The sequence below is a fragment of the Drosophila novamexicana genome, unplaced genomic scaffold (assembly GCF_003285875.2).
Source record: "Drosophila novamexicana strain 15010-1031.04,08,12 unplaced genomic scaffold, DnovRS2.1 tig00000193-arrow-pilon, whole genome shotgun sequence".
Classification (NCBI taxonomy): domain Eukaryota; kingdom Metazoa; phylum Arthropoda; class Insecta; order Diptera; family Drosophilidae; genus Drosophila; species Drosophila novamexicana.
This window is the reverse complement of record NW_020824787.1, coordinates 4,944,018-4,969,421: the sequence shown is the minus strand read 5'-3', so window position 1 is coordinate 4,969,421 and position 25,404 is coordinate 4,944,018. Positions and strand designations below refer to the sequence as shown.

Here is a 25,404-nt window from a genome sequence, read left to right as displayed (position 1 = left end):
CAACAAAACAAGAAGACAATAATATATAATTTTCTGTGTATTTTTTGCACTGTTTTCTAATTAACTTTCACTCTCCTTCATCTCTCTACTGGTGCGGAATGCCAACAAAGAGCAACAATTAATTAGTTTTCGACAACAAACGCTGGCACCATCTGGAATCCTTAACGGATTCGTTATGGTACTTAGATTAGGAAAAAGAAATATGCGCTTAAATGATAGCAAGAATAAAACGATATTGTTAATGGGCATGGGAGATGGAGGTGGCGACTATATGGAACGCCATGCCCCCAGCTCTTATTGTTAGTTAAGTTGTTAAAGCATCTGGCGATCCCTTGGCTAACGGTTGTACATGGTGTAGCTGAGCGACATTGATGCCTTAGGCCTTGCCAGCAATGGGAGCAGCGCCTGGTTTTTGGTTCTCGTTGTCCTTTTCCAGCTGTTTGCCAAGGTATTCCCTAGTAGAGAGACGATAAGAAACACACGCAAATTTTGAGATTTGATGTCGAAACTTTTGATGGGAATGCTTGAAATTATGCAATAACACCCGTATTGGTATAAATGCGGGTGCGCGTATCGAGGGGCACCTGAGTGCGATAGGTGAGATTAAAGCATTCGAATATCATACTAACCAATTGTGTACCATCAGTTTTTGCACGGCCAGCAGGGCCTCATAACGCACATTCGGATCCTCATGGCCCAAATGCTGCATCACAATCTGTTTGCCGCCCAGCTGTTCCAGCACACTATAAAGAGATTTCGATGTAAAATAGGCAGCAGGGCGCTGTGCTCGATATTTTGACTCACTGCTTGCCGCGTGGATAGTGACGCACATACTCTCCAATATCGAAACAGGCAACGGACAGAATAATGGCATCCTTTGAGGTCTCCAGCAGATGCACCAGAATGCGCAACAGTTCGTAGTTCTTTTCGTTGAGACGTTGAGCGTTCTCGCGCCAGAATTTGGCCGATTTGTGGACTGGCGACCATTCGAGGCGGCCGCTGCGCACCTCGGTCGCATACTCATCAAAGGAGCTGAGGTCCTGCACGGAGTTCTGCAACTTCTCAGTGAGATACTCCACATCGGCTGTAATGTCCTCATCGTCAATGCGACGCTGTTCCAAAATCGACAGCTGCTTCAAAACCTTGCACTGCACCATGGCAATGCAATGATCCTTGGCCACAGAGGAGTCCTCGGGCTTCTCAATTAGATTACGAAAGACCGCCAAAATGATGCGTGTGACCTTCTCCTTGGCGCAATCGCTCAATATATCAGCCAATATGGGTATGACACTGAACTTGTTCATCTTGGCCGCCAGCAAGGGATTAAAAGTGAGCACCCACAGGCAGAAGATCAACTGGTATTGCACCTATGAATAAGAAATCGAATTTAAATTGTACCAAACAATTTACACATTTCAATTTCAAACTCACCTGAAAGTTGACACGCGTCGACAGGATGCGTATCAGGGTGCTGATGCCATCGACGCTGACAAACGCGAACCGATAGTCATCCACGCGTAGCATCATCTGGAGGCAGCGCGCCACCGACTGGATGTACTCGTTGTTCTGTGGAGGCACAACACAGGCATTATCAATATGGGTCTAGCTTGCTCCGATACCAGAGCTTTTCTATGTATGCATTTGATTTTTGCTTTTTTAGTAGCGAGTTAGTTATGACAGTTTTTGTTGTTTTTGTTCTTTTGATTTTGCAGATTTTTTCTAATTGACCAACCGAAGTTGTTTCGACTATGCGCTACAACAACAGCAACACAACAGTTACTACAGCTACATAATAAAGAGTGGAAGAGACAGACAGAGGGGTGTGCTCTAAATAAACCAAAAAAATAAATAATAGATAAATATATATATAAGACAGAAATCGCAGTCCTGCATGATAATCCATATACGATGGGCATGACAATAGTTTGTTTTTGTTTGTGTTTGCGTTCACACCTTCACCGGGTTTTTTTTTCTTCTTGTTGTTTGATGTTTTTTTTTTTTTAATTAAATTTACCTTTACCTTAACCGTTACCGTTTAACATAGATCATTTAACGTATTATACATTTGTTGCTCTGCTGCTCGTCTTCAATTTAGATCGATGATATTTAGTGGAGTTAGTAAACAGTTATCTTTTGATAAGGTATATATACAGACACACACACACACATACGCCCATACAACGATTATGCAGTTCAGAGAATACGATATTTAATTACGATATTACGATATTTCTCCTAAATGTTTTTAACAAATTGATTTTGTATATATCTTTGTATATGCAGCCCTTTTTAAGTTAAGCTCGTACTTTTGAAAAACGTTTGCTTAAATCAATAATATCAAATTCAAATGCAAGTACAATGCATACCAAGGTGTTTCAAATATTCCAGAAATTATAGCTGAAGCGTATCTATATAAAATCAGAATTATCTGCACGATTTTGAAGAGTATTCAAGCAAAATGAAATACGAAATTTTCATGAACTTTAGGTTTTACGATTAAAGATATATACGATATTGGATATAATTAATGCGAAATAGTAGCACATATTCTTGCGACCAACTGCATATCGTATTCACGATATTTTAAAGCATAAACGAGTGAGTGAGTGTGTGTGTGTGTGTATAGGTTTGGTTGTGTTTTGGTAGTTTCTTAATAATTGGTTTGTGTATTTGTGTCTGTGTGAGTGTGTGTGTGTGTTTGGCTGGGTGAGTGATTGGATAGTTTTTGGGCTGCATTTTGGAATACCGGTATAACACATTTGCCATCCTGCTGCTGATCGGAGGAGGAGGAGGATCGCACCTCGCGGTAACTCTCATTGGCCAGATCGTGACGCTGCTGCATCTGGGCCACATTGGGACTGTACTGGTGGCCATGATGATCTTTGCCATGCTGTCCATGCGTATGCACAATGATCGTTTGCGCCCGCTTGGCCATCAGGGCCATCTCCTGCAGATAGGCAGTGCTCTAAGAGTGTGGGTCGGAGTGTGTGCGTGGGGCGGGCGGGCGTTCGGTCGATCGGGACGGGTGGATCAGCGCGCACATCCGCCGAGTTCGTGTTTGTTGTTGGTAATTCGGTTATTGGTGTTGAGTCAACAATTTGATTCGTTGCGTTTGTTTTTTGTTTTTTTTGGTTTTTTTTTTTTTTTTTGTTGAATAGTAAATTGGCATTAAATTAAAATACATAAAATAGTAGGCTTGTTTCACAAAACGAAATTAGTGCAACAGGTAAATTTGGTGTTTGTTGACTTTTGACGCAGGTAATAACAGAAATCGTAACGATCAAACGTAATATGATTGTTTATTTGATTTTGTTGCGGTGAAAGTGGTGCAGTTGGTGGTTGGTGGAGGATCAGATGCACACAGCAGACGTGAATGCGATCGATGCGGTGCGATGCGGTGCGATGATACTAATATTATATTATATAATATATAGATATATGTATATTGTCTTTAACTTTTCGCAACGGTTATACGAACATTATTAATTGTATTGTTTACCCGACGGTGACAATGAATCGTGTACACAACACACGAGTAGAATGCAAAGATATTTTAATCACGGCCGGGCCGGGTCAGGCAAGGTCGCGTTAAGTTACACAAAAAAAAAAAAAAAAATGTCGAAATATATTTTAAAATAGTTTTATATACGTTTAGCTAAGTTTTTTGTTTGCCTGGCCCTGACCAACGCTTATTCTACGGCTCATTTTTAGAGTTTTCACGCCAAGACATAACTTTGGAGGTTTCTTGTTTTTTTCGGGTAAGTACAATTTGTAAAGCAAGCAAAGTTAACGAAAAGCGTGCAGTTTAATTTCTGTTAAGTGCATTTAAATAGAAGGCAATTATTGACATATTGCCAGCATTTGCAAGTAAAAGTAATAAAGAGTCAACGGGAAGCACTATTGGTTGGATTCAAGTACGTCTTTTGAATTTGTACAACCATTTACAATTACTTAACATAGCTCCAGCTTGAAGCAAAAACAAACTTTGCCCAAAATGCAACCGTTGCAGAGCAAAAACCTCAATTAAACGGAGAGTTCTTCCATTTTCAAGGTAAAATCGTGTACATATTGTAGAACTATGTCTCATATACGACTATTAATAAGAATTCTTTATAAGCACGTCAAGGGAAACCCTTTAGTTGCCCATTTCCATTTGAAAGGAAAGGTGTAAATTGAATCAATAGAAGCGATTGGTCGAAAAACGAACACACACAAGTTTAAATATTTATATTACTAACTTGGAAAATACCTATTATATAGCTGCCATAGAACCAACCAGACCAAATTAGAATAGTATAAAATTTCTAATGAGGCATACGAGCAAAGTTTCTATAGGCACGTCCGCCTTTATATACGACTGTGCCAGCTACCCTATATGAATCGGTTGCCCCTATCACATAGCTAATATATTAATAAATGGTATTAATTGGATCCATTGCTTAAATTTAGTTTTTGTATGCAATCTCATATCCATTTTATCTATCTTATCTATTTTGTATGTTCCATTCCGATAGATATAATAATAATGGTGCTGCACACAATATCATGGAATATGTGTACTCATTGTCCAGATGCTATATTCAATTTCTTATTTCTAATTGTAAACATAAGACATGGAGACATGCAAGGGAGTCATGCTTAGGATACTTTACTGTAGTATGTCTAATACTAAGTAATTCGTTGCGAATTTGTCAATATTTCAAAGTTGAATATGTTTTATAATATGCCGATGATTACGATGCTGACATTAGATGTTGCGAGTGCCTGAATTGATCTTTGTCTAATCAATTTTTAACCAAAACATATTCTTCAATATACAGTGAAAGCTCTCTTAACGGACAGCTCTTTAAGGTAGTCTTCAAAGGGTAATAATATCTTAACTTATCTAGCCGAAAGCAGTTAGAAGAAGAAACTGTGGAGAAGTTTAATTGAATATGGCTTTGCCTGTGTTTCTGTTATTTCTTCGACACGTTCAACTATATATATGTTCCTCAGCTATGCGAGCGCTGCAGCTGTCCATTTGAAACTGTTTTCACTGTATACTAGAATCGTTTTGTCCCAACTACATAACGATTGTTAGTATCGCTCAGAATAAATATTGATTCAGGCCTAGAATATATAAATAATGTCATGCTGCATGCTATATATACGTAGAGATGTCTATATATGTACCTAGTGTAGCTGACTGGGTTTCTATTTACAACATACACATGCAATTGGAAGTGGGAATGGGCATGGATATATCGCTAGTGCTGGGGCTTACTTACATTGGTGGCCAACTGGTCCTTGAGGAACTGCAAGTAGAAGTTGAGGTCAGACTTGGGCATGGTCTCGTGGCCCCAGCATGCAAACTTGGCCAATATGCGCGACGCCATGTTGACAATGAAGCCATCCTGGCGGTTAAGCAAGTTCAAGAACGGGCCCCAGACGCACTGCTTCAACTTGCCGGAAGTCTCGTGGAACAGATCGACACGAGAGCGATCCTCCTGCAGCAGATCGTCCAGCAGCACGAGTATATACTGAATTGTCGAGTCCTTGGACAGATGCGAGACCAGATTCAGCAGCGTCTTTACCACCTGCGTGGAGTTCTGTGCCAAATAGGAGGCGCGCGATTTGTCCAGCGCGCTAATTGCCTGAAAGTCCTCCTGGCTGATCATCTGCGACTGCATATACGACGCCCAGTTGATCGTCTTGGTGCGTATATCGGCTGCCTGCTGCTGCAGCACCGAAGTGGCAGCAATCATGTCTGTGAATGCAAAGGCACTTGCAGTTAACTATTAAATGCGACTTGGGGCCCGCGGGGCAGCTGCACTGGCACCACTTCGATTTTTCACAGAGGTCAGCTGCTCGCGCTTGCTGGCATGTTGGCTCTTACCGATGTTTTCCTCGGGCAAATACAGTGCGGTAGTCATTTTGATCGCTGTTTATAGTGTGTCGAGAGTGATACGCAATATGTGGGATGTTGCGCGCGTTTGCACACAATTTCAATAGAAATATCTGAGAAAAAATATATTTAAATTACGAGTGTCTTTTCACACTAATGCGACAGCACCGAAATTCAGCTGACTGGTCTTGTGACTTATTCGCCGTGTTCGCCGCGTTCAAGCGTTGCCACACGGCGCGAATTGTTGAGTGTTGGCAATTTGATGTGAATGGCAAACTTTAAGCTGTGGTGACACATTCAACGCAATCATAATTTTTGCGGCGAATAAGAGAACAATTAAATTCATCTTAAAACCTCATGATATTGTTCGGGCATAGCGATTTCCACAAAAGCGTATTAATAACAATAAGCTGTAATCTAAAATTCCTCTCATTTGTGCAAATTTAAATATTTAATAAAGCTCAAGCGTGGTTCTCTGCCTATTTAGTAACAAACAAATCAAGCAGGTGTCATCCGGCTATAAACAGTGCAGCTTTTGACTATATGCAAAACCCAGTCTTATGGAATTCACGCCGCACTTAAAGCGCAAGCGAACCAGTTGCAAAGAACTTCTCAAACTTGCACCCTTCCCGCTAAGAGATGATGGACAACGCTATAAAGGCGCCTTCAATGGCCTCTGCGTGGAGGTAAAAGATGCCGAGCACGCACCGATTAGGACGCTTCACGACAACGGCTGCTACGGCAAAGGAAGCGCTTCGCGCGGCGGACCAGTTTCCGGAGAGGCGGATGAGACGCTCCTGCTCGGCCTGGAGGAGGCCTGCTTGCTGGGCTACTATTTGGGCGTATTGGAGATTAGGGATATGCTGGGCAACGAGCTAAGCTGGCCAGCGTACGTGCAGGCTGCGCTGGATTGTGACAGGCAATTTGTGTACAAACTGGCTTCGTATCTGTATCTTAAATCTAAAAATTGGATAATCAAGAGCGGCATCAAGTTTGGCGGCGACTTTCGTAAGTTATTTGCTGGAAATACATCCAAATTAAACAGCGCTTCATTTGGCATCAACTCTCCACAGTCATCTACAAGCAAGGTCCCCGGCAATATCACGCCAGTTTCTTGGTGCTGGTTCAAGTGTCGGGCAACGCAATGCACACCCATTACGTGGCGAAGAATTTAAAGGGTGTTCAGCGTGTTGCCGAAACCTCGGACAAGGATGTGCTCATACTCATGGTGAACCAGCTGAACGACGACTTTGACCCTGCGCTGTGCACGCCGGCAAGCCTGCAATCCCTGACCATTGAGGAGACTGTGATACGGCGCTTTAACTACACATCTTTTGTGCAAAGTAAACAAAAACAATAACAAGCCTAAACTACATTTTCTCCACACGGTTCTTCTTGGGTATCCCCGTGCTGCGGTAATCCGCTCGCTCCTGCAGGTAGATGGCTTTACACTCTTCTTTGAAGGCCTCGTTTTGATACCAACGCGTCAGGCAATCCCTCAGCGCAGAGTTCTGTTTCCGACAGGTGGCTACCATGAATATGCTGCTCGCTTTACAGCATTCCTCAAAGTCCGCCACCTCTTTGGTGCAGAATTCGTCGCGCGCGCGATCCCTCATTATTTTTGGTATTAGCACTTCTCGCTCTACCTTGCGCAACGTTGTGTCATTCGGATCACCTGTAGGCGGCGCCAAAATGAGTAACTAAATGATATTGTGATATTGCATGCCTTACCCAGACCATGGGGATTGCGGGGATTAATCCCAGCTTGTTCCTGCTGTGCTATGCTCATTTGTGTGGGTGTATTTATATTCTGGGCTCCGGTGGACTACTTTGACCTAAGATGTCAAATAGTGTGGCCGTACTACAATACTAAAAAATACTACATTTGAAACTAAGTTGATCTATCGATTAATTGCATTTAATGACAGCTCTGTAAATAATATCGCAGAGACGTTCGATTGTTTATGTTGCACAACACTGGACGCTTCCGCCTCTTTTTCTGCCAGCCTGCAGCGCCTTTGGACGTGTGTCAAAAGCGCTCCCGTTGCAATTTTATAAGTTATATTAAAACATGTCTGAGACATTGCAATTGCGTGGTACGCTGATCGGCCACAATGGCTGGGTCACCCAGATTGCCACCAACCCCAAGGATCCCGACACCATCATTTCGGCATCGCGTGGCAAGTATTCTTAGCAATTGTGAGGTTAGGTGGCGTCCTTAAAATCGGCCCATAACTTCGACATCTCTGCAATATCTGTAAATATTATGTGATTTATTAATGAATATATTTATGGTTGTCTAGATAAGACTTTGATTGTCTGGAAGCTGACCCGTGATGAGGATACCAACTACGGCTATCCCCAGAAGCGTCTGTACGGACACTCCCACTTCATCAGCGATGTTGTGCTCTCGTCCGACGGCAACTACGCTCTGTCCGGATCTTGGGATCAGACTCTGCGCCTGTGGGATTTGGCTGCCGGCAAGACTACTCGTCGCTTCGAGGGACACACCAAGGTGGGATAAGTTTCCAAGTGATATGTTTTAGCACAGGGCCCAGAATTGCCGCAGCATTTACTCTGCTGCTCTCTCAACTCCCAACCCAAATGGTATTGGTGTATCCATGACCCGTAGCGTAAGGTTAGGCTCAGTTAGCACACCAATACCACTATACATATATATGTATAGAAAAAAATATATTGCGCCTATGCGAGGCAGAATTTCTGGTTGACATCTGTACATTTCTCTACGCCTGAGTCGACATACTTTTGCGTGAAGCCTTTCCGTAAGTAGGCAAAAAGATATACCCGATGCTCATATTAAATACATCCACTAAACTAGGAATTCATCAGCTAATATGCTCTTGTTATTTGCTTGTAGGATGTTCTCTCGGTTGCCTTCTCGGCTGATAACCGTCAGATCGTGTCGGGCTCTCGGGACAAGACCATCAAGCTGTGGAACACTTTGGCTGAGTGCAAGTTTACCATCCAGGAGGATGGCCACACTGATTGGGTGTCGTGCGTGCGTTTCTCGCCCAACCACTCGAATCCCATCATTGTGTCCTGTGGCTGGGATCGCACCGTCAAGGTCTGGAACTTGGCCAACTGCAAGTTGAAGAACAATCATCATGGCCACAACGGCTATCTGAACACTGTGACCGTCTCGCCCGATGGCTCGCTCTGCACCTCCGGTGGCAAGGACTCCAAGGCTCTCTTGTGGGATCTGAATGACGGCAAGAACCTGTACACCCTGGAGCACAACGACATCATCAATGCCCTGTGCTTCTCGCCCAACCGCTACTGGTTGTGCGTCGCCTATGGCCCATCCATTAAGATCTGGGATCTGGCATGCAAGAAGACCGTCGAGGAACTCCGCCCTGAGGTCGTTTCGCAAACATCAAAGGCCGAGCAGCCCCAGTGCCTCTCCCTGGCCTGGTCCACCGATGGACAGACCCTGTTCGCCGGCTACTCCGACAACACCATCCGCGTCTGGCAAGTGTCTGTATCAGCTCACTAAACGGACTTTATATTTGACATAGCCTGTATAAATCGATGGCAAATTGATTTGTTTATGCCAAAACAATAATAAATATAAAGCGACACTTGTAAAAATTAATTAAATGTTTTGTTCTTATTAAAATTGGGATATGTGCAAAGATTTCCGATTATCGGATTATCATGCACAATTTTAAATTAAAATTAATATGCGCTCGATTTAATGTTTGGGGATTATTTGTTTAAAATCCCAGACGCATCCGATTTGTTTATTAAATTGGAACGCTTCGTCCCCAGAGGTGATTATAATTTATAATTAAAAATTGTTTTCAAACCCCAGAGAACAGATCGCATAGTCTAATAAATTGATATATTCAGAGATATTTTTAAAAATAATCACATGATTCGCTTTGAAAACTGGTCTAAGAACCGAATTTGGATATGTCAACAAATTCTTTCAAATTGAAGTGATAATACAACAATTGGGTAAACTTTTTGGGCATTTTATTTGTAAACTTGTTTATAAGTTAGAAAAAATTGTTCTGGTTTACAAATGCATAGTGCATAACAAAAATAATTTAAATAAATATTTATGAGCTTGATGAGTGGTGTACAGGAAGTTGGGGTTAACAAGGTGCGTTGACGTGAGATGTGGCTAAACAATTTGTACAAATTAACAATTTTAAATAGTTTTGTAAAAATCCTAATACGAAAACAATATAAAACGACCCAGTTTGAGTCAGCATTAAACAAAAATAGTTCGTGCTGGCGACGGTACAAAAGCATCGCGAATGCTTATTAATAAATATTTTGGGCACTTTATTAGGTTGCTATTTAAATAGGGCAGGGAGGCCTAAGAGCATTTTTGTATATGAGCAGTCCCGTCACTTGGTTTTGATCGAATTCGAGCGGTCGAGGACGTTTTTCACAGACGGTGATTTGGCCAAAGGAGCGTCGCCCGTTTTGCCAGCCGATGAGCTGCAAATTTTGTAGACGTCGTTCCTAAAGACAATTACCAATACGGTGATATTGTCCACAGAGCCGCGCTTATACGATTCCATGGCCAGTGACTTGGCCCCAAAATCTGGCTCCTTGAGATGATCCTGCACAAAACTGCAGGCCTCCTCGTTGCTGAATGTGTCCCAAAGGCCGTCCGATGCGAGTATTAGAAAACGCGGCCTGCCAACACAGATGACGCAATAAAAACAAGTTCATTAACTTGACAAATTCAAATCCAGGGCAGCTGTACTCACTTGTGATCATTTAGCTCGAAGGTCAAAATGTCCGGTGTAGCTATGACTAGATTCTGTGTATGGGTAGTAAAACGTGTAGGCCGATTAGCATTAGTATTCTATGTATATATTAAAGATGTGACGTGAAAATTTCCCGTCACGCCATCAGTATATGGCGAACGGCTTACCTTATCTTTAAGGGGATAATCACCCAGCGCTCGTGACGTGGCCAAGACCCCAGCCACGCGCCAAACGCCGCGAAAGGCAATAAAGCCGCCAGCATCGTGTATGCGTTTGCGTTCCCGCACCTGCTGCGGCTTATGATCAAAGGACAATGGTATGGCAATGCCGCGTGCATCAAACATAACGCCACGGGAATCACCCACATTGGCCACAATCAGTTTGCTGTCCTTCACAATCGCAATCAATGCTGTGGTGCCGGCTATGTTCGTCTGCAAAGTGCAAGTAAGGATAATTTTGGCAGCAGTTTCGGGGCACATATGTTATACTCACTGCAAGCTTGGCCTGCTCGACCAGCTTGTGATCGGCTGACATTATCTCGTCTGTGATGAGCTTGCCAAAATTGATGCGTCCATTTTCGATATAGCATTTGGCGTCGTAGCTGGGCGGCGGCGCATTGCCGGAGTTCTGCGCATTATTGTTGTTATTGAGAAATGCATCTTTGGCCGCGCTGTTGCTGTTGCCGCTGGCGCGCATCGCGCTGTTTAGCTGCGCTGTGTAGATGTCGGCCACAGTTGCCTCCGTTGTCTTTTGTTTAATTGCGCTGCAATCGGCTGTCAAGCTGTTCGCCTTGCGCAAACTGTCCCGGCGTGCGACGGCGGGCTCAGCGTTCTCCTTGTTGGACACATCTTTACGGCTCTGTTTGCGCGCCAGATACGGGCTCTTATCGTAGCCAGTGTACTCGGTTAAGGTCTCGCTCTTTAGGAGCTTGTTAATCTCTATTATCTTGTTGTAGATGTTCTTGACCAAGACATCTCTGGCAAAGTTGGCGGCAAACTCGCCGCCATGTCCATCGAAAACGGCAAAGAACGAAATGTCCGTGTTGTTGTTGATGTTCTCCTCAATGATAAATCTGCGCATGAGATGAGTTCAACTTAATATCAAGCACAGCTTGATTAGGGCACACACTCACCTGTCCTCCATGTGCGGTCGGCGTCCTAGCACAGCGAAGGCGGCACTTTGTTGTCGCACCTCCTCCCAGCTCTGGTGATCGCCGGCGCCGCCCGTCATGTCGATGGCACGTGGCGCCTTCTGTCGCCCCAGCGTGGCCTGGATGCGTCCCAATATGCTGCGACTCCAGACATCTACCGCTTGCAAATAGATCAACAAGACAAATAAAATGATGCCACAGAAGATGACCTCCGGCCGGAGCACATAGAGACGACATAGTTTCCATAGATATGCCAAGGGCGAATTGATGGACGAGAAGCCCACTGCGAACTTGGATAGAATTTTCATATGCGAAACGTATGTCTGATAGAAGATCTTGTCTTCCAATTCGTCATCCATTGATGGGGTGTTATTTGAAATGCCCAAGATTCGGCTATTTTTCTCCTTTTTGTGCTATATGTTGTGTATGTAACAATTGGATGTGCGCGCTTCTATATGGACTATGCGTATTTTATAATAATTCGGGGGCCAGAAACACTTGATTCAAAATCGAAATTTCGATTTATTTATTTATTTGCGCACTGTTTGCGTCCGCACTTTTGCTTTCCTTCACTTGTTTTTCCCTTATTGACGACTTTTGCTTTGTGTCGTTCTCATTTTTGACGTATTAATGCACAGCAACAGATTCGGCCGACTTTTTCTAGCATTATATTATTTCAGAATGTTCTTATTAATAGCCTCTGTTGCTTGCATAAAACAAAAACAAGAACAACATCCGTCTGTGTTCGTGTGTGTGTGTGTGTGCGTGCCTCTGCGTAAATATACACGCACCTACATACGTATTGCCACAGTACAGCTTCAATGGGAGTACTATTCAGTCAGCCCCCAAGTGTGTTCTTCAAAAATATATGATACTAAAATTTCCAACAAGCTTGTTCCGTTTGCTTTAATTTTATTTCTGTTTTTCTTCTCTGCTTCATTTTAATGAATGTTAGTTCCTTGTGTACTTGTTAGTTTCTTGTAATGTATATAAATACTAAACTTTATTGATGCCTTATAGGGAATAGCTACTGTACGCACGTCGCATATGTGCTTAAAATGTGTGTGGTTTTAAATACCAGAGTTGCCATCAATGATATCGATAGTATCGATTGGAAAATTTCTTATCGTCAACACCATCAATACCTCATATCAATGAAAACTGCATTCCCTCATTTCTTCATATATAACATTTTTGGTCATGCATTTAAAAATAATCTCGTAGACGAATTATGAAGTTCTTCTTCTAGTTATACAAAAAAAGTGTAATACATTTTTGGACCGTGTAATTTAAAGTTGGTAACAATATCGATAGTCTGTAAATCGTAATGTAATGTGACCATGTGGAATATAATCAATCTTTTACAGCACTGCTATACTTATACCCTGTTTTTAAATTAAAGTATGTGATTTGTGTTTTTAATGAAGTTTATTTTACAGCTTTATTTTGTACTTCTTATTTTTTTTACAGGGTTTCAGTGGGTTTTCGTCTCAGAGTATTTATTTAAAAGTATTTAAATGCAATTGTTTTATACCTGCAGGGCTTCTCCCCGAATACATTCTATCCATATTAAGAGTTTAATACGTTTTTCGACATTTTTAAAAAGTTCACTATGAGAGTTCAATAAATTATTTATTAATAATTTTCACCATGAAAAAATACCAAAACCTTATAGTTTTTGTGCAACTTATGAAATGAACAATCAAAACAAGAACTGCATTCGATGCGGAGAAGAATTGCAACAAAACGGAAAGACAAACCGCCAACTGGCATCAGTTTGGTATCTAGTATTGTTTATTATGCTTTGCCATGGCGCGCAATAAACAAATATATGTATGTGTGTATATATAGATAGATAGATTGCTTAATGCACAAAATAATATAATTATAATAAAAACAATTTTTGAAGGTATTTTTGCTCTTATGATTCCTTTCCACCAACTGTAAAAATCAAATTTAAAGGTATTTGTACTCTTTTGACAATTTCCCTGTCGTGAATGGGGAAATAAAACTGGTCTCTTTATTATTTAAGTAGTATGTATTTTAATTATATTTATTGTAGTTTTCATTTAGTTTCGTTGCATTACAAAATATTGTATTGTTTTAAAAAAAACTTAGCTCAATTAAAATGGCATAAATTTGAAATGAATATTGCATTTAACATTTGATTGCTTATAGTACAAAACGTAACGGTTACACTTAACGGCGTTAAATAGAAATAACTGTGCCTTCGCTTCTCGTTGCTGCTGCTGCTGCTTTACGCATTTGTTCATCAAATATGGCAATGGGTGGATCTGGCCGCTGGGCTTGCAACTGCAATAAAAGTTGTATATAGTTGGAAAATTATATAGATATATTTGTGATCTATACATATATGCAATCCTAGAAGCACAGCTTTTCATAGATACTTTTGGGCTTTTTGCTGGACAAGCTGGCTTTACGTTTTTTTTTCGTACTCTCTTCCTAAGGCTCAAATGGCTATATTGTTTTTGTGTCTGTGTTGGTCAAGATAGTTCCTGTTGAATATATGCTTCTGTAGACCAGCATTGATTATAAACAGAGTACCAAATGTCCCTAAAAACATGCCCACATTCACCCACGAACATTGCAAAACTCTAATATACTTCAATTGTTAAGTCCCAGTTAGGCTACAGTTCTTCATGAATCGAACAACCCTTGCAAATCACAAAAATCTATCTCTTACAGTTTTATAATCACAGTTTGAGAGTGACTGTCTTAGAAGGTAACCACTTTATCATTTTTCCCAACAGAAAGTTTCTTCCCTGTTTTACACTGCAGGGTATTGTATAGTTGTTATTTCCCACTGTTTTGAATTCCCTGTATTAAAACGAATGTCTTGAATGCTAGCTAAACCTATTTAATTCCATAAACGGGAAAAATCTTCCTTTGAAGCTGTTCTGCGAGCAGAGTATTGCATAGTCGGGGTTTTTTCGTTTTTTTTTTTACTTAGCGAACCAACACACACCCACACACACGCGTACACCCACCTCTCTAAACTGTGCACTGTCGATAGCGATCGGCATTTTCCTGAATGTTGCGCAGATAAATGTCGAGCTCATCGTTGAGCGGCTGTATGGATCTCTCCAGCTTGGCCAGCTTTTCGTTCTTCTCGATATAGGTTTCCTGCAGCAGATTGAGTTCGTTGAGCTTGGCGTTGGTGTCCACCGTCAGCTTGGAGGCGCGCTGCAACAGGAGCTTGGCGCGCTCTCGCGCATTCTCCGAGCGGCTGGCGCGATCCGTGAGCGTTTGGTTGGTGGCGCCTGTGGAGGATTGCAGATTGCTGGCATCGCCACGTGCACGCAGCGCCTCCAGTTTGACGCGATTCGCCTCCTTGGTGATCTCCTTGGCGGCGAGTTCGTTCTTTAGGATGTTCTTCTCCAATCGCTGCACCTTGCGGGCCAACTCCACCACCTGCTGTGCGGTGACATTGGCCGGCGATTCGGCCTCCTTGGTCTCCAGATCGATTTGCTCCAGATCCCTGTCGGCCAGCTCGATGTTGCTGTTCGCTTGCTTTATGGCATCTTGTGCCTTGCTCTGTGATTCGCTCGCCGATGCCAGATTCTGGACCACTAAATTGGCCTGCTCAAGTATCGTATTGGCCGTCGCCTTGGTGCTATTTGCCAGGCTCTGCAAGCTGTTAACGCGCTCCAAATCGGGTCGTGTCTTGTATATAATCGATTCGACGTTATTGAGCGAGGAGACGGCGTCGTTGATCTTTACGCCCAGTGTCTCGATCTGTTTGGGATCGAGTGTGAGGTCCAGACGCAGCGTGTCCTGTGCCAGCTGCTTGCTCTCGCCGGGCAGCGCGGTCTTATTCTGCCGGAAATCCATGACCGCACTGATCAGCAGCTCGGCCAGCTTGATGGCCGCGTCCGTCTGGTTCAAATAACGCTCCGACTGTTCAAAGCCAACCTTGGCCTTCTGATACGCCTCCGAGGCATTGAATTTGGCCTGGGTGAGAGCGCGTATGGTCTGATCCGCTTCGTCCTTTTTGCTGGTAATCGCCAGCTCCGTATCCTTGGCCACCTTGAGGGCCTCCTCCGAGTGTGCGCGCGCACCATGCTCACAGGATAGGAAGCCGCCGCATTTGCCACAGCCAGCGCCGCCACAGAGATTGTCACAGGGATCACCTGGTTTGCCGCACACCTGATTGTTCAGCTCGGGAATTTGCGAGGTCAAGCCGCTCAGCTCTGCGCGATATTCGGCTATGGTCATGTCGTTGTTGGCAATGGCATCTGTCTCGTCTTTAATCTTGTTGGAGAGCGTCTCGACGCGCTTGCAGTTGCGATCCGTATTGGAGGCCAGTTCCTTGGCCTCATCCTTGAGCGCGGACAAGCTGCTGACACGCTCGAAGGCGTGTCGGGTTAGGTTGAGTGCGCCCTCGATATTGGACTCCTGCAGCTGTATGCCGTTCTCCTTGAGCTCACGCGATAGCTGCTGCACGAGACGCGAATGATTCTGCAGGCCCTCCAGCTCCACGGCGGACAAACTGAGTGAGTTATAAATTTCATCTAGATTGAGTTCCGTTTCGCTCAGTCGCTGATGCGAGGCGCCCAGCTGCTGCTTCAGCTCATTGGCAGCGGCATCGAACTGATCCATATCCTGCAGACTGACCGAGGTGTTCTGCAGCAAGTCCCTGATGTGCTGCAGCTTCTTGTCCAGCTCACTGAACTCGGCCGTGTAGGCGCCCGTTGCGCCCACCTGCTTGATCTCCTTGGCGCGCAGTATCGTTGCTTGCGTGGACTCATCCAAGGCATTCAGTATAAGATCCCAGTTGTTGAAGCATTCACCGCATGGTGCACAGTGCGGGAACTGGCCGAGATAGCCGCGTGCGCATTCGTTGCACTTGTAGCCACCGATGCCCTCGTGGCAAACACACTGACCCGTCTCCCGATCGCACTGGAAGTCGGCGGCGCCGAACTGATCGCATTCACAGGGCTGGCACTTCTCGTTGGGATTGCCCCAGTAGTGCTCCTGGCACTGATTGCAGGCACGTCCACCAAAGCCCGGCTTGCACTCGCACTGGCCGGTAAACGTGTGACACTGTTCCTGCACGGCGCCGATGGCATCGCAATTGCAGGCCTCACAGCCCTCACCGGAGCCGATCTTCCAGTGGTTCAGAGCACACTGGTTGCACAGCAGGCCCTGGACATTGGGCAGACAGGGACACTGGCCGGTAAAGCGATCGCAGTGGGCCAGCGTCTTGTTGGTGCCCAGGAAATCGCACTCGCACTGCCGGCAGTTCTGCTGCAGTGCATCGCCGTGGTAGCCATCGCGGCAGAGCTCGCAGTGATCGCCCGTGGTATCGTACAAGCACTTGACACAGGCGCCCGTCTGGCGGTCACAGTTGCCCGTATCGTAGATGTCAATATTGTTGCTGCAATCGCACTTCGAGCAGCTGCCACCCGATTCGGGTGAACCGAAGTAATTGTCCGCGCAGATCTCACAGCGTGCGCCCGAATAGCCCTCCTGGCAGTGGCAGAGCATATTGTTGTTGCGCGTGTCCAAGGAACAGCCTTCGGCATGCGACATGCCGCTCGCTATGGTGTCCGGACAGCGACAGGCGCGACAGCCAATTTCGCTGCCCAGCAGCGGATCGCCATAGTAGCCATCCAGGCAGGAGTCGCAGCCAAAGCCAGTCGTAGAGTCCTGGCAGTTAAGGCACTGTCCGGTCAGCGGGTCACAGAGCGCGGCGTGTCCATTGCACTCGCAGCTGCGGCACGTGGGGAAATTCCAATAGCCCGGCTGACACTGATTGCACTCCCGGCCGTAGGTGTTCGGATGGCAAGCGCACTGACCCGTCAGCAGGTCGCAGTTGTTGTCCTTGCTGCCAATGCTGTTGCAGTCGCAGGCCTTGCAGCCCTCCGGCCCGAAGCCATAGGTGCCCGGCGCACACTGATCGCACTGGCGGCCCACAACATTCGGCTTGCATTGACAGAAGCCGCCGTTGGGGTCGCACACCTTGCTCAGCGAACCGGTGGGATTGCAGTTGCACATGCTGGCGCCATCGAAGATGTACTTGCTCACATCCTGCTCCAGCTCGCGGCAAATGGCGGCCGTGTGCTCCTTGTAGCGCATATCGTACAGAGATTGATTGCAGTTCATGTTGATGTATTCGCGCAGGCGCAGATCGGCCACGGGCGAGCCCTGGAATATGGGCGTCACGTCAATGCGTGGTATCAGTGTAAGCGAGTCGACCAGTATGGTCGCCGTTGGATTGTCCTCGTTGCGGCGTCTATGCTCGAACAAAATGCGGAACTTGTACACCTTGCCCGCCTCCAGGCAGACGTCGTGCAGGGCCACCACCTGGCGATCGCGTTCGGGCAACGAGAATGGCACACGCGCCTCGGTTATGGGGGATTGCACGGCCTGGGCGCACTCGCCCTGCGGATCGATCTCGTCGGGACGCACCAGCGTTATGTAGGCATCCTCCCAGTCGTTGCGCGATGTGGACTGATAGCGTATGAGCACATCGTAGGGCATGGAGCGCGGTATATTGTCGACGGTGATGACCAGCTCGGAGTTCTCCGGCACGCGCGTAAAACCAATGCCCGTATGTTCGGGTGCATGTGGATCCTGGTTGGTGGGTGGCGCCTGTGGCACAGTGCTGCAGTTGCCATTGCTGCCATATGAGATGCACATGTCGGCCACCTCGGCCTCGTGCACCACGTGCAGATCGGGTATATAATAGTTTTGCTTTGGCTGCGAGCAGGTGCGTCCGGTCATGTGGGAGCGGCAGCGACACTGACCCGTCAGCACATCGCAATAGTTGTCATAGGAGCCGCCCACATCGCAATTGCAGAGCGTACACCCGTCCTCGGATTCGGAGAGACCAAACGTTTCCGGCTGGCATTGATTGCAATCCTTGCCGGTGACCAAGCGCTTGCATTGGCACTCGCCGGTGCGCATATTACAGCCGGAATTGTTGACAGTGCCGAGCGTATTGCAGGTGCAGGCCTCACAGCCTACGGGATTGTTTGGATCCAGATTCCAGTAGCCATCCTTGCATCTGTCGCAACGGCGACCCTTGACATTCGGCTTGCAGTGACAAGCGCCCGCCTCGATGCCATTCTCTGGATCATTAACCGAATCACAAATGCCCTCGTCCAAAGCGCCATCGGGATCACAATCGCAGGGCTTGCACACATTCGGGCTGCTTAGCTGCTCGGCGGGATCGCGATAGAAGAAGGCCATGCACTCCTCACAATGCTGACCCTGCGTATTGTGCAGACAATTGTCACAAAATCCGCCCGAGACATGACCCGACGCCACAAACACAGCCTCATCGAAGTGACAGCTGACGGCATGTCCATTGCATTCGCATTTCTTGCACGCGTTCGTTTGCTTGCCAAAGGCCGGCTTCCAGGGCAGATCGTTGTAGAAGTCCTCGCAGGTCTCGCAGTTCAGGCCCTTCGTATTGTGTGTGCACTCGCAACGTCCATGCACCATCTCGTAATCCTGCGTGGCGACATCGTCCAGGGGCAAGCACTGCGAGGCATGGCCGTAGCAGGAGCAGGAACCGCGCACAACCATATTCGAGATGCCATAATAATACTTCTCCTCGTTCTCCAGACGATTGTCCAACAGATTGTCGCCCAGCTTATGCAGCTTGATCATTTTGATGCGCAAATTGGTCATCTTCAGCTGGTTTTGCACGTGCTCCGCATACGGATCTGTCACATTGATGTTCGGCGGCAGCACACGGAAGATGACCTCACCGTTGCGCGATGGCTCCACATACGAGTAGCGCGACGTGCACATCACATCGGTGATATTATGCAGCGCAGTGGGCACGCCCGGGAAGGATTCGGCGCAGTCGTAGGCAAAATAGCGATACACATGCCACGTTTCGCCGAAGTCAAAGCTGCGCTCAATGTACATGGCCGCCGGCCGGAAGGTGGTGAATGTGATGATCAAATGCGTGAAATGAAATTCCGCCTCCAGGTCCAGTTGCAGGGTGACATTCTCTTTGCCGTTCTCCGACTGCCACCAGGTGGGTATATTGGTGCCCGGCTTGGTCTTGTAGATGATCTGTCCGATGCGATGATTCTTGTACGGATCGTTGCGTGTCTCGTCGCGCGAATCGCACAGAAAACATTTCTTATCCTCCAGATGCGACAAGATGCAGAATCTCTCCGGCGAGCGAAGGCCGCACGTGGAGCTGGCCGTCAGGCGATTCTCGCGTCCAATCAACAAATTACCCGTTGCCGGATAACATGATGAACGCTCACACGGATGCGTCTTAATGTATTGCCGTGGTGGATTGCGCGGACGATCGCGACGTCCGTGCTGCGCCTGTGGCGTACGCTGTGCCTCCGCCAGCTGGGCGCAGAGCACGGCGAGCACAAAGAAAAGCGCGATAAGGCCGCGGCGAGGCGACATCTCGCTCTCACTCTCTGCCGCTCTATATCTCCCACTCTCTATCTCTCTCGCACTCTCTCTCACTTTTGGGGTCTCTGGCTCACTCGCTCGCTCGCTGTCTGTCGCTCGGGCCGTTGAGGTCGTGTTCCACTAGAGCGCTTCCGGCTCCGTTTTATAATCAGCTCTCGTTCGATTTCCTTTACAAAATGCGGACTTTTCGCTGGCCACGTGAATGGACTGAAAGAGTTGGTTAGACTTTAGATGAGGATCTTCTTTGGAGTCCTATTCCTACTTACGCTGCCTTTAGTTCCTTTCACCTTATGCCCGCTGGGCTGTCATGTTGCGCCTGATCTAGCTGCGGCTTATCTGGGGCACTGCAATGGAATAACATTAAATGGAATTAGAAATATTCTTTTTTTTCTTATTTCAGACGCATCTCCAGCATTTTGGCGCCGTCTTATCAACAGTTCCAATAGCCCCAATAAGTAATTTATGGCTTCGATTCCTACATGGATGCTCCCGAAATTAAAACGTCCGTACCCAACGACTTTTACGCATGAACTGAGCGCCACCCAAAGCCTTCTTCGAGCTAAATGTGAATGAATCTGAGCATACATAAGTTCGACTTTAGAGGGCGATAAACAAGCAAATGTACAAGTATATACAAAGTGGAATCCGTTGTTGCCTGGTGCGTTGTTTATCAGCTTTAAGACTTGTACTAAATGCTCAGCAAAGATGATTATTTTTAGACACAGCTCCGCCTCTAGTGTCACATAAAAACAACATGAAAAAGAGTTGTGTGCTTCTTAAAGGGGTCTACACTATAAACTATGTATATATCATGCCCATGAGCTCATCCGTCTAGGATTTTTCTTCAATAACATATCTATCTATTTCTTTAAGCAAAAAGTCATTTGGGATTTGTTTTGATTGAATTTTAACAACGTGTAGACATCTGTTCGACGATTCTTTGAGTAAAGAAGTGTCCTAACGAGCTCATTATTCACCTTCAAGCATGGAAAATTAGTGAAAATCAAGTTAATATCACATTTGTGAAGGAAAAAGTATGAACGACCTCACATATCCACCTCCAAGCGCGGAAACTGAGTGAAAAGCAAAAATAAATAATAAAATAACAAAATATAATTTCTATATATAGCTGACAATTGTTAATTTTGTAGTCTAAGCGGATGTTAGGTTAACAGAAATATATCCAGCTGAGATTTTGTAATATTATAAGCAATAATTGAACATATATATTTCATGCAAATAATCGCAAATATTTTAATATTATCAATAATAAATAAGATTAATTGAATATATAACAACTTTCATAAACTCGGTCGGCTAATTCCCTAATAATGATATATTTCCTTTTGAAAGATAGCATATCTGTCAGATATTCAACTAGTTTTGGATTGGTTTAAGTTGGCATTTTTAGAATATAATCAAAACAAAGTTATAGGAATATCGTAAACCTCAAATGAAATGCTATTAAACACAGCTGAATAAAAAGAATAGGGTATTTGTCTACAACTTAAATTTTGTGTGAAGTCTTATTAAGTTAAGGAATCTTTGAAAAGTTATTTGACTTTTGAATATTGCTTGTTTCAATTTGAATCTATTTCTATTGTTCTATTTGATTTTTATTCTTATTCTATCTATTCATTGTTATTATTATTTTCCTCATTATATTTACCAAAATTCCCAGGGTATTTAACTTGATTTTATTTGCTTGATTACACGGTTTCGGTCTCTGAATATTAAATCTGGGTCTATGTTCTTATCAGCCCAGTTCCATTGGACACGCAACTAAGTAAAATGAAAATTGTGCTAGAGACCCGGCCGCAGCAGCCGGAGATAAGCAGCTTCTGGCGGCACAAGTCGAAAAATTGGTGCCTCAGATGTGGTCATTGATTGGAATTGGGATGAAATCGCCCCAACGCAACGCTATCCCGCCTCACTGGGAAGGAGGCTTCACAACTTTTTTGTAATTTCGAGCCCGACATGGCCCGATAAGAGTTCATTCACAGACTATACGACTTTGTATGTGCCACATGCGTGCGTACATGTTTATTTATGTGTACATAACTCTACGTATGTGTATGGGTGTTTGTGTGTGTGCGTGTGTGTGTGTGTGTGTGTGTGTGTGTGTGTGTGTGCGTGTGTGCGTGTGTGTGTTGAGCTGTAGAGCATTGACGGTTTTTATTCACTCATAAAGAGTTACATCCTTATGTATTAAATGTGTAACACATTGATATAAACTTGTTATTAAATACTATAGGAAATTAACCGGCGTTGTCCGGTTCGAATCAATAGTACAAGTGCTCATTTGAGTCAAATTGAAAGCCTCTCAAATGGCTTCAAACTAATTAAATTAACATATATAATACTTGAAATTTTCTGCTGAATTTGAACCAGCGATCTTTCTTTTGTTGTCTTAAACGTCTAAGCCATGCACGATCAGGACGTTTAGTCAGGACAAAAGGAATGAGGAAGCACACTAATACTCATTAGGATTTGAACTGAGATCCTACATTTTGAGAACTCTGCTAGCGGGAGCTGTGGGGCAGCTATATCTGGTGATAAAATATGAACTTTAGATTTTCCTTTGATTCATTTTGAATTCTAAAATCAGGATAATAGTACATTATCATCATCTGTTATTAAAATATACATAGATTCCGGAAATTCCTTTGATTTAATTCGCATCTGATTCCTATTCTAAATCACGAGTAATAGTACATTAATATAAGCGTAGAGCTTTAGTTTGCCTGTCGGCTGAACTTTGTTTATACTTATTATCATTATTATAATATTATCATTAACTAATATATAAAAGAAAAGAACCCTGCATTGTATTATGTAAGGTGTTATCAGACTTTAGTATATATATCTATAGGGTATTTGATCAAGCAAGATAACTGTTCCTTTCGCTTGCTGTAATTGATGTAGATTCTTTTATTTTATGTTTTTTTTTTTGTTTTCTGCTGTTAAATTCAGTTTCGTTTGGGGCCCAGCAAAAAGCACAAAAAGGCAAACGGCAGACTGGCAAATAAACAAATAATCAAGGAACTAAACAAAAAGTTAATTTACCAAACACACAGACAGACACAGTGGAGCACAGAGATACACTCTGTGGCTGGTGTTTGTGTTTGTTTATGAATTGGTATTGGGTAAATAAAAGAGTATATAGCAAAAGAAATGCTGGAATTTCAAATACCCTGTGCTGGAATATAAGAAAATAGTGTTAAAAAGTCATGTATGAAAACAAAGCGACAGATTTTCCATTAAACATAAACAATCAGAGAATTAAGCTACTTTTGATCATTTTGTAAAATGGTTTTATAAGGAGAAATATTCAAGAAAATATTTTTTATGTATATTAACTACAATTGACTTATGTCTGCATCCATTAAACTAGAAACCTAGGAAAATTTGGGATTCCCCTTTTTCAATATATGTTTTCTCAAATTTAAAACGAGAAACAAAAGTTACCATAAAAAATAAAAAGAAAAGTTGCTGATATGAGAAAAAAAAAAAACTAATTTTGTATTTTGTTCAGTTTTTCGTGGAATTGAATACAACCTAATACGCCCGTTGCACGAATAATTTAAAGAGTCTCAAAACGAAGCGATTCTCGATTGCGACTTCATTCTGATGCTTGTCTGTGCTATGTACACAGATATCTTATAATACACGCGGATATATGCATATATAGATATATATATACATATATATAGTTGTTTGACGACGGGTTCGTAAAAATTGCTCTTGTGCATGTTTTCATAGCTTTGCCATGTTTATATTTTCAATTCCATCAGAGCGCGCTGCTTATTGACCACACATCCTCAGCTGGAACTGTTTTCACTTATGGAGAACATGTGTGTGCTCAACCCCGCCCCCCTCCCTCTGCACAAATCAAATGAGATCAGCATGCGGCATCAAAACTATTATTAGGCCTGAACTAAGTCCTGCCCACATTGTGGCGCACAGAGATACTATATATACTGTATCTTGCGGATGCAGATCTGTCAGATCCAAGCCTTGGCTCATATTTTAATTGGTAGCCTCGTTGAAATAACAATTTACTTAGCTTTTTAATGCACTATTCCTTGCCTAGTGCACTCACACCTAATTAACACACACACGCATGCATATATATATATATATATATATATATATTCATGAGCGAGGGTTGTTTAATTGGTAGTATAAAGCATTTTCTGCTTCTTAATTTGGTTTATATTAATTTCGTTTTTTATTTATTTTCTTATTTTCTTCTATAAATTGTGTGAATCAAAATAAAGTTCGTTTATTTAAAAGGCTTATTTTCAAAATTCTTTACTACAAAAGATAAAAAAAATTGGTAGTCCTAAAATTATCATGCATATAGAAAACTAATTATGTGCGCTGTTAACTGATTGATTGTTATAAAATATTGACAATTTCTTTTAAAATATTGTAAAAAGGAAATATATAAAAGAATGCAATAAAAATAAATAAATATTGAATTTTCCATTTCTGTTTAATACTTAAAAATAAAACAGAAATCGTCAAGCAACTAGCAAACATTTTTAAAAACTTGAAAATTTTATTCAATAAATGGTTTAAAACAAAACGAACATTTTTCCATACATGAAATTAACAGACCGTTAAGCAGTCAGTCAATAAACGCAAACGTCTTGAACTGCCCTCGCAGCTATGCATGCGCGGAGCATATGTATGCATATGCAAGGCAAGACATTCTCAAATGGATTTGGGTATGAGGCATCATGTTACAAGTCGCATATAATCCGAAAGAATTCATGTGCTTTACAATGTAAACTTTTGCTGTGACAAAATGAAATACATACATTTTTTTTTGTTTTAGTAAAAATCCCAGCTAGCGATAAGTCTTGCAGTAAAAACAACAACAGCGAGAGTAACAGCGGATGCAGAGAAGTAGAAGGCGAAGCAGAAGAAGTAACAACAAACGGAGCAAAACAGATAAACGCAGGCAACGACAACAACAACAACAACAACAGCTGCGTAGCATAAACTGCGTATAACTTCTTTTTATTATAAGTTAAAAGTATAAGTTGAGGTTAAAGCTAAATTGTTGAGAACAATTTGAGTTGGTTATTTTCTTACCGCGGCGTGCAACAACTCCCACTCCTACTCCTTGCAGTTTTAATTTAACATTTTCTGTTATACACAAAAAACAACAAACATGCAACACTGCTCAGTTGTTGTTGTTTTTG

The 25,404-nt window shown here is 43.6% G+C and overlaps 6 protein-coding genes across 10 annotated transcripts; 2 read left to right on the top strand and 4 right to left on the bottom strand.

Annotated features, from left to right (window-relative positions):
- Nucleotides 1-19: 19 nt before the first annotated feature.
- On the bottom strand, nt 20-6,041 carry LOC115758651 (V-type proton ATPase subunit H). Of its 3 annotated transcripts, none has more exons than XM_030699386.1 (7): nt 5,876-6,038; nt 5,268-5,746; nt 2,747-2,965; nt 1,432-1,566; nt 805-1,367; nt 630-743; nt 20-455 (listed from the first exon to the last, which is right to left on the bottom strand). In XM_030699386.1, exons 1-7 carry the CDS (start codon nt 5,910-5,912, stop codon nt 377-379), a joined length of 1,626 nt encoding a protein of 541 aa, XP_030555246.1. In that variant the 5' UTR covers nt 5,913-6,038; the 3' UTR covers nt 20-376. The 3 variants fall into 3 exon arrangements, with proteins under 3 accessions (XP_030555246.1, XP_030555248.1, XP_030555247.1); XM_030699387.1 differs by lacking the exon at nt 20-455 and adding an exon at nt 479-584 and having other exon boundaries at nt 641-743; nt 5,876-6,041; XM_030699388.1 differs by lacking the exon at nt 2,747-2,965 and having other exon boundaries at nt 5,876-6,035.
- Nucleotides 3,631-7,250, top strand: LOC115758652 (tRNA-splicing endonuclease subunit Sen2-1). 2 transcript variants are annotated; one of them, XM_030699390.1, is made up of 3 exons: nt 3,631-3,758; nt 6,372-6,892; nt 6,958-7,250. In XM_030699390.1, the coding sequence occupies exons 2-3, from the start codon at nt 6,445-6,447 to the stop codon at nt 7,242-7,244; spliced, it is 735 nt and encodes a 244-aa protein (XP_030555250.1). In that variant the 5' UTR covers nt 3,631-3,758; nt 6,372-6,444; the 3' UTR covers nt 7,245-7,250. The 2 variants fall into 2 exon arrangements, with proteins under 2 accessions (XP_030555250.1, XP_030555249.1); XM_030699389.1 differs by lacking the exon at nt 3,631-3,758 and having other exon boundaries at nt 6,131-6,892.
- LOC115758654 (COX assembly mitochondrial protein homolog) lies at nt 7,203-7,744 on the bottom strand. The gene is made up of 2 exons (XM_030699391.1): nt 7,616-7,744; nt 7,203-7,559 (listed from the first exon to the last, which is right to left on the bottom strand). The coding sequence occupies exons 1-2, from the start codon at nt 7,671-7,673 to the stop codon at nt 7,255-7,257; spliced, it is 363 nt and encodes a 120-aa protein (XP_030555251.1). The 5' UTR covers nt 7,674-7,744; the 3' UTR covers nt 7,203-7,254.
- Nucleotides 7,745-7,886: 142 nt separating this feature from the next.
- Nucleotides 7,887-9,497, top strand: LOC115758658 (guanine nucleotide-binding protein subunit beta-like protein). The gene is made up of 3 exons (XM_030699397.1): nt 7,887-8,064; nt 8,188-8,399; nt 8,763-9,497. The coding sequence occupies exons 1-3, from the start codon at nt 7,956-7,958 to the stop codon at nt 9,396-9,398; spliced, it is 957 nt and encodes a 318-aa protein (XP_030555257.1). The 5' UTR covers nt 7,887-7,955; the 3' UTR covers nt 9,399-9,497.
- Nucleotides 9,498-10,180: 683 nt separating this feature from the next.
- On the bottom strand, nt 10,181-13,362 carry LOC115758801 (protein phosphatase 1L). 2 transcript variants are annotated; one of them, XM_030699576.1, is made up of 6 exons: nt 13,314-13,362; nt 11,762-11,933; nt 11,122-11,701; nt 10,797-11,060; nt 10,630-10,682; nt 10,181-10,555 (listed from the first exon to the last, which is right to left on the bottom strand). In XM_030699576.1, exons 1-6 carry the CDS (start codon nt 13,345-13,347, stop codon nt 10,261-10,263), a joined length of 1,398 nt encoding a protein of 465 aa, XP_030555436.1. In that variant the 5' UTR covers nt 13,348-13,362; the 3' UTR covers nt 10,181-10,260. The 2 variants fall into 2 exon arrangements, with proteins under 2 accessions (XP_030555436.1, XP_030555435.1); XM_030699575.1 differs by lacking the exon at nt 13,314-13,362 and having other exon boundaries at nt 11,762-12,727.
- Nucleotides 13,363-13,861: 499 nt separating this feature from the next.
- On the bottom strand, nt 13,862-20,610 carry LOC115758491 (laminin subunit beta-1). Its single transcript, XM_030699172.1, has 3 exons — nt 20,458-20,610; nt 14,788-20,398; nt 13,862-14,092 (listed from the first exon to the last, which is right to left on the bottom strand). The coding sequence occupies exon 2, from the start codon at nt 20,180-20,182 to the stop codon at nt 14,792-14,794; it is 5,391 nt and encodes a 1,796-aa protein (XP_030555032.1). The 5' UTR covers nt 20,183-20,398; nt 20,458-20,610; the 3' UTR covers nt 13,862-14,092; nt 14,788-14,791.
- Nucleotides 20,611-25,404: the final 4,794 nt, after the last annotated feature.

Bases quoted from the DNA above. Each gene is read 5' to 3' on its own strand.
- LOC115758651 (XM_030699386.1), bottom strand. From the start codon at position 5,912: ATGACTACCGCACTGTATTTGCCCGAGGAAAACATCG. The intron at 5,747-5,875 runs GTAAGAGCCAAC...TTGCATTCACAG, and splicing joins TTTGCCCGAGGAAAACATCG to ACATGATTGCTGCCACTTCG. The intron at 456-629 runs GTTAGTATGATA...TCTCTCTACTAG, and splicing joins AAACTGATGGTACACAATTG to GGAATACCTTGGCAAACAGC.
- LOC115758652 (XM_030699390.1), top strand. From the start codon at position 6,445: ATGGAATTCACGCCGCACTTAAAGCGCAAGCGAACCAGTTGCAAAGAA. The intron at 6,893-6,957 runs GTAAGTTATTTG...AACTCTCCACAG, and splicing joins CAAGTTTGGCGGCGACTTTC to TCATCTACAAGCAAGGTCCC.
- LOC115758654 (XM_030699391.1), bottom strand. From the start codon at position 7,673: ATGAGCATAGCACAGCAGGAACAAGCTGGGATTAATCCCCGCAATCCC. The intron at 7,560-7,615 runs GTAAGGCATGCA...CGCCGCCTACAG, and splicing joins CCGCAATCCCCATGGTCTGG to GTGATCCGAATGACACAACG.
- LOC115758658 (XM_030699397.1), top strand. From the start codon at position 7,956: ATGTCTGAGACATTGCAATTGCGTGGTACGCTGATCGGCCACAATGGC. The intron at 8,065-8,187 runs GCAAGTATTCTT...ATGGTTGTCTAG, and splicing joins CATCATTTCGGCATCGCGTG to ATAAGACTTTGATTGTCTGG. The intron at 8,400-8,762 runs GTGGGATAAGTT...ATTTGCTTGTAG, and splicing joins GCTTCGAGGGACACACCAAG to GATGTTCTCTCGGTTGCCTT.
- LOC115758801 (XM_030699575.1), bottom strand. From the start codon at position 12,138: ATGGATGACGAATTGGAAGACAAGATCTTCTATCAGACATACGTTTCG. The intron at 10,683-10,796 runs GTAAGCCGTTCG...ACCCATACACAG, and splicing joins ATTATCCCCTTAAAGATAAG to AATCTAGTCATAGCTACACC. The intron at 10,556-10,629 runs GTGAGTACAGCT...CTGTGTTGGCAG, and splicing joins TTCGAGCTAAATGATCACAA to GCCGCGTTTTCTAATACTCG.
- LOC115758491 (XM_030699172.1), bottom strand. From the start codon at position 20,182: ATGTCGCCTCGCCGCGGCCTTATCGCGCTTTTCTTTGTGCTCGCCGTG.